At 43.4% G+C, this 6,520-nt stretch overlaps 1 protein-coding gene across 1 annotated transcript in view; it reads right to left on the bottom strand.

Moving 5' to 3' along the window:
- Nucleotides 1–431: 431 nt before the first annotated feature.
- LOC133139518 (ERC protein 2-like) overlaps nucleotides 432–6,520 on the bottom strand; it is a 195,134-nt gene continuing 189,045 nt past the window's right edge. The window contains exon 19 of the mRNA XM_061259094.1: nucleotides 432–810. Coding sequence (XP_061115078.1) covers nucleotides 432–810 — 379 coding nt within the window. The remainder of the gene's footprint in view (nucleotides 811–6,520) is intronic.

Here is a 6,520-nt window from a genome sequence, read left to right as displayed (position 1 = left end):
CTCTGTACATTAGCTCCACTGTGGCGACTGTGTCACACAGATTGTATCAAACCTGTTGGCTTTATATCAGGAGCAACAGGAGCGTATAATCTGAGAGCAAGGAAACAAACCACACTGTATGTTAGTGGTCAAGTCTGTGAGGTCCTCACAACTCAATCAGTACATTGTTAAACTGAATCATTACACACATTTCCGAGATGTGTGATTTGCATGACAATGCCGCTCTGACTTGAATTAATTTATTCTTCAGGAAGTATTGAGGAAAGAGCTGTTGCATTACAGGAGCTGCTTCGTATCGGATCATCAACCTCGTGTTTCGTGAAACCGCTAACTGTTGAAGTGCAGTGCCATCTCATTCAAGCTTCCCTCAGCAACAAACTGAAAACATGCAACCCTGCCCCAAACGCAGACAGATCGGATTGTGCCTGGGCTTATGCTTGGCACGGCGTCTCCTGTTTCGGGGAAGACGACGTGCTAAAAGAAACCCCTGTCAGCCCTTTTTCAGAGCTCTGGGGACAGCGGCCCTGGTTCTGCACTTGTGAAGTGCCGTGCTGGGCCCGGACCTCCTGGCTGCACCTCGATTCCACGCGTGCATAAAGAACCACATTGAATTTCGCTCTCAGGGTTTGTGGGACAAGGGACTTGGGGCGAAACCACGCTCTGAGCGATTCTCCATTACAGCCCTCACATAGTGCGGGACAGCCAAGCAGGCGGAGGAAGAGAGAGCCCCACTTGGCAACGCGCGTGTAAGACGAAGCGACTCCCTCGCTGGGGCTAATCCGCTGCTGAATGTACCCTTTACAAGTGCGGCTTTTTCCGAGGGACAGATAAAAGACACGACAGAGAGCCCTTCACCCACACTTCAGACGAAGAGGAAACGCACAAGAAGCCTGCAGCGCTGGCACTGATTTGTGAAAGCTAAAAAGCCCATTCCCTCATCAGCACAGTACTCTGCACTCTCCGAACGCCAGAGGAATCCTTTCAGTACCCCCTAAAGCAGGTACACAGCTCAGCCCCAGACAACTAGAACTGTGGATGATGGCTCGTTTTAAAGACCCATTTGAGATCTGGTTACAGCCAGCTCTGTGCCACAGCTTGGACATATCATCTTCTGAGCTCCTTCTACGGTCCTCACTTCTCCTGGATCTCCCCAAAGCAGCAGGTGACTGGTCCCAGCACGCCTAGTCAAATATCCTGTCAATCAGCTGCTTACTAAAATCGTCAGGCAAACAAAACTATGAAAATTCTGTGATACCTTTTCCTGGTCCAATAACTGGCACACAAAAAATGATGAAGAAGAATCATGATTAAGAACAACATCCTCATTTTAGTAAGAATATCAATAAAATAGTTTCATTTTCTTTTGTTTTTGTTGATAAATCCAATCAATTTCACATTATCGTGCAAGAGCAAGACTGAGGCTATGGTCTGTAAGGTAGTTAACCTCAAACTCATATATGGATGCAAGGGTTTGATTCCAGGCTGCCACTTTCTGCACTGTGATATGCCCTCCCTGTGTTATCCTCTCAGCTTTCCTCCTGTCTGAATAAGGTGCAAAAAATGCAAAAGGAGGGCAGGGGAAAAACAGTAAAACCCATAAACCTTTTATTATTTAACCGATTAACTGACGTTTTTGAGTGATTATGGTTTAAAAAGTGCATTTGGTTAATGTATTTGTAGAGTTTTGTATGCCTGATTCCCAAAAGGACTCAAATATACAACACCCACAATGCCTTTGCAGTTTCAGGGCACAAAAAAATAAATCCCTGCTGTTTTTTTCCCAAGACCCTTCCCATGTCAGAGACATACCTTGAATACATTATAAAATGAAAATAAGGGAATTCTTCTGGAATTACTTCTTAAAATACATTAACTGTTGTTTTTCCATCATTCCATTTCCATCTATGTCAATCTTGATCATAAATGTTTACTTTTTATTACCCAATTTGAGACTGCCTTTTAAGACATATTGTAGAAGGCCTAAGAAAGGCCTATTTGAGTATGAGAGGTTAGTAATTCTCATTTAACCCATGAAGCCCAGTCTATGTAATGCACAGAAAACACAGCTAGGAAAGTACACACTTAAAAGAAAATAAAGCTAACAAGATTACACAAACCTCCTTCTCAGCAATTACCCACAATTCTCTGTTTTTCCATGTTCATGAATTACAAAAACAGAGTTGGAAGTCAGGTGGGAAGGGAAATGGTGCTATTACCACAAATTAATTTTAAAGGCAGAGCACTTTTGACTGGCAGGTGGGAATTTTAAAAAACTTGGTCTTATATTGCCCATCGCCAGAGAGATTCTGATTGCGAGGAAAGCGGTTGAGGAGTCTTGAGAGTTGGCTGGTCAGAGATGAAGCTGGTAGAGAGCCTGGCTTGTGTTACTGGCAACACAGGCAGTATGCTCAGAAGCACCTAGCAGGGGGCGAAACAGCACAGAAAGTACAGACCTCCAACACCCCCCTGTCCACCCCACACACCTCCCCGTGACATTTTCCAGAATCCCCAGATTGGTTTGGTTCCCTGAGTTTTGAAGAAGTGTTTTTCTCCCCCCTTCTCTGGAATCCCTATGCCCCAATACCTTTCGCAGCCTAATTACAGTCCCAGAGGGGGTTGTTCTGAATGGAGGGGCCAGTGAGTGATAAAAAGTTAAAGACCCTCCATCTCTTCAGTGTACAAACACAGGCCCCCGCACCCCCTGCAGCATAGCGGCGTGCTGTGTCACTGCCTCCAGGGCAGCTCCTGCGGCTCGTGACATTAAAGACCTGCAGGTGTAACTATTTCAACAAGCCTATTTAACAGGAAACACAAATAGTGGGCAATAAAAAAACAAGCCACAGGGCAGGCAGGACGCAGGGGTGCTTGAAAGCCGGAGTTGATTGACAGCTATGACACCACCTGAAAGGGCCAGAGAAGCAAGGCCACTGGCCTTCCATGGCAAACAGGAGCTTGCCTCTGGGCCACCTGGTCGCGGTTCAGTAAATGAGTGTGAAGACCGGATGGTGTTCTGAACTCAGATGTTGGGGAGTAAAGCAGTTGTCAACAACTGCTCTTTCTCTTTTTGGTGTTTTTACTTGCCAAAATTTGGGCTTGAAAAAAGATTTAAACCGACATCTTCAAAGTGCCTATTAGGCCATCTCTAAGTGTTTTCAAACATCACAGACCTCTTGCTCCCTTCACCACTTCTGAGGGAGGTCTCTCAGTTTCTGAATTGCTCATGATATGACTAAACACTTACCCAATCCTTCTCTTTTTAAATATTTTTTATAAACAGCATGATTAAATGGTGAAGAATATACACACGTGACACTGATGTAGGGATATCGGGAGCTGCTTATAGTGCCCACAATAACGCAAGTATAAAATTAGATTGGTACAGTACAGTAGAGTTCCACTATTTCATCAGTTCTCATACCAAAAACCCCATTGGCACTGCTACCATTATCATTGAGCAAAATCAAAGCAGGCTAATTTAGAACTGTATATGCTTATAAAAAGGTTTTGCTAAGCAGGTCAAGGGAGCATTTGAATTCTAAAGATCAACAACATACTTTTCCGTTTGCATTCATAGGAAAAGCCAACGCTTGTTGCAGACTGTTCTGCAACACTAAATTGCCTATAAACGCAACCAGGCTACATTAAATATCCAATTGTTTTTTCTAGTAAAGCAAGCATAAACGCATAATGCAGATAAAGCCTTAAACAAACGCAGACTTGACACTGAAAATAAACAGTGGAGTCATTGTTTTCAGGTCTTAAATAGGTCCCTTTAATCACGCAAAACAAATTTCCGTATCACCTGACATTTGAAGTTCTGCGTAATTGAACAGAAAGAAAAATAAAATAATGAATATTTTAATTATTAATATATAATAATTAAAATACTCAACATGATAAATATATAAAGTATCCTCAGTAGTTTGTTGAGGCAAAGAGAGCTGCTTTTGCTGAAGATCTGGTTCCCTTTTCACCCCTACTGCTGGAGCTTCTATGGAAACCAAGTAGCATAAAATCCATCCCATAACCCCTGTGGGGGCAGGTGATGCTGAAGGCCCCCCCCCCTCCATCCCCGCCCTGAAACAGGCTAGACAGAAAGAAGGAAAACACCCTCTGCAGTTAAGGTTCCAGATCGAGCTCCAAGCCAACCACACGGCCACACCGCCTCACCTCAAGCCCACAGGGGACCTAAAAACAGCTGGACGAAAACATAAAAAGTAAACAAACAGGATCGGCAAGGGGAACAATAATACAAACGTCTCATCTTTCACAAAGGCTACAGGCAACCGAGGCTGCACGTGTCATGTTAAAAAAAGGAAAAGGAAACTATCCGCAAAACTAAAAATCTGAAACAATTACTGATTCTAAATGGAAAAAATACCTCTCTGCCGAGGAAGGTCCTAATTCAAACAAATGAAAGCCCACGTCCCCAGTCAAAAATATGATTTAGGAAAGGGTGACTGAGATGAAAAACGTGACTGCCCCTAGGCGGGAACATGAAGGAGTAGCACAGCCAGAGTGTGTGGCTGTGGGGTGAACCCACGGCGCATGGCAGCTGACATTAGGGCAGTCAGAGCCAGGCAGGGACCACGTGACAGAAGGGCTTTTCCCGAGCATGTTCAGAGCCTTTCTCATCTTCAGTAACATAGAAGGCTGGCTGCAATAACTCTGTCACTACAGTGCCACTGGCAGGTACTCTACCAGAGCATTAGATGAGAAACAGACTCCACCAAATCCCGCCCCAAACTGCTGCACTGTCTGAGGCGGCCAGAAACGCTGTGAAAACATTTGTTTGAAGTGAGGGGTCAGTAGGCCTTGGCAGGCTCTGCCTACCTGTGTCAGAACTGCTTCATTCTCATGGCTCATTCCCCTCTGTGTGCGGGCCAAGTTCTCCAGCTATTTCACATTCTCTACATTGTATCTGGATAGTGATTAGTGTGACCAAACCTGATTAGAAATGGGAGAGAATATTCGCCTCCCCCATGTTTCCGTACCTTCCTGGATTCAGCCTAATTGCTTCTTGGCCTGCAGTCTGTCTGCACTTCTAAACAAAACGCTGAAAGGAACAAAGAAGGAAAATTGCAGCTTGTCCAACACCTATTTAAGGCAGGCATCAATTAAGCGTCAACAAGATATTTAAAAGCCCTTAGGCGTCTTGACTTGCACAAATAAAAAACTTTAAAGTGACAATGTCTTCTTCAGCCAAGGTAGCTTAATACAATTTAGAAAGGAAAAAGCAGGTAAAACATTAGGTGTCAGAGTAGACACCTAGACTAGCCCCTGAGCAGCCGTTACTCTGACAGACAAACGAGGGATGGCTGATAGTCAGAGAGAGGCTGTGATGCTCAGGCACCCATGCATGACGAGGTATATGAACAGAAGCCAAGCCTTTCCTCCTCACAACACGGTGTGTCCCTACAGTCATGCCTCCTCACTGCCTCCATTTTGTACACGGCAGATTATAAATCCATCCACATACACAGCTGATGCAATGGCCACAATGCATTTAGCTTTACCATGGTAACAGCTAGAATGCATAAAGTGGAATTTATATATGCCTTTATTTTTCCCCCAAAATAACTTGTGATTTATTTATTGTTCTGCAGTCAAATGATTACTTTCCTTGAATCAGACAATTCTTGCCTGAAATTTCTGCTAAATCTGTGGTGTCTGTGATTTCTTTGCGGCCACATCGGGAGGCCTCTCCTCTTCCTGTATGAGCTGATCCTAGTAGTCATAGACTGCACACAATGATGGGAGCAAGCTGATTATTGAGCCAACATCATTCTTTTTTAACCAGAGCCTTATACTTGGAAGCTATAATTTCAAGGCCAAACCCTTCAAAGGGCTTGAGCAAATATTTCTGTTCAAACTTGGAAGATGTGCATACTATAAACATATAGGAACAAATATGTCTCTTCAAATTTGGAGGACACTTCTACTCATAAAGTACATACAGAACCTTCATGGTAGGATAAGTGAGTAGCTTTTACAGAAATACATTTCTCACTTTTTTTAAGGGAATAACATTCTTAATTAAATAGAGTTCCAGAAGCCAAGCAAGTAAACAAATGTGCATAATTAACACCCTAAAACAGAAACATGGAATCAGCCAATCAGAAAAGAGCTTCTGTGTTCCTGGCTGTTACATAACATATGAATTACCCCGCCTTTTGGGAAATGTCAAACTGCCAAAGCAAGACCCCATTAAACCTCTACATCAAGTACCAAATCCTGTGTCTATCACAGTTAGTCATCTATGTTTTTAATATTAACGGCAGGTTACTAAAAGACAGGAAGGCAGGATTAGGCAGCCGTATTGAGCCCAAGTAATAACACTCCATTTTATGTCTTCCATGTGTTCGCTCAGTATAATGGATAATAATTCAGCCACTTTCGCACATAGTATATACAAAATCATTTTCCTGGATAGATGTTTCCACAGATAAAAGAATCGGGGCATATCAATTTGTTGAAGCAAATCTGGCCAGATTATTTTACTACAAAGGCATTGAGGGGA

The sequence above is a fragment of the Conger conger genome, chromosome 10, assembly GCF_963514075.1.
Source record: "Conger conger chromosome 10, fConCon1.1, whole genome shotgun sequence".
NCBI lineage: Eukaryota > Metazoa > Chordata > Actinopteri > Anguilliformes > Congridae > Conger > Conger conger.
The sequence above is the reverse complement of the archived record's forward strand: the minus strand, read 5'-3'. Positions and strand labels throughout refer to the sequence as shown.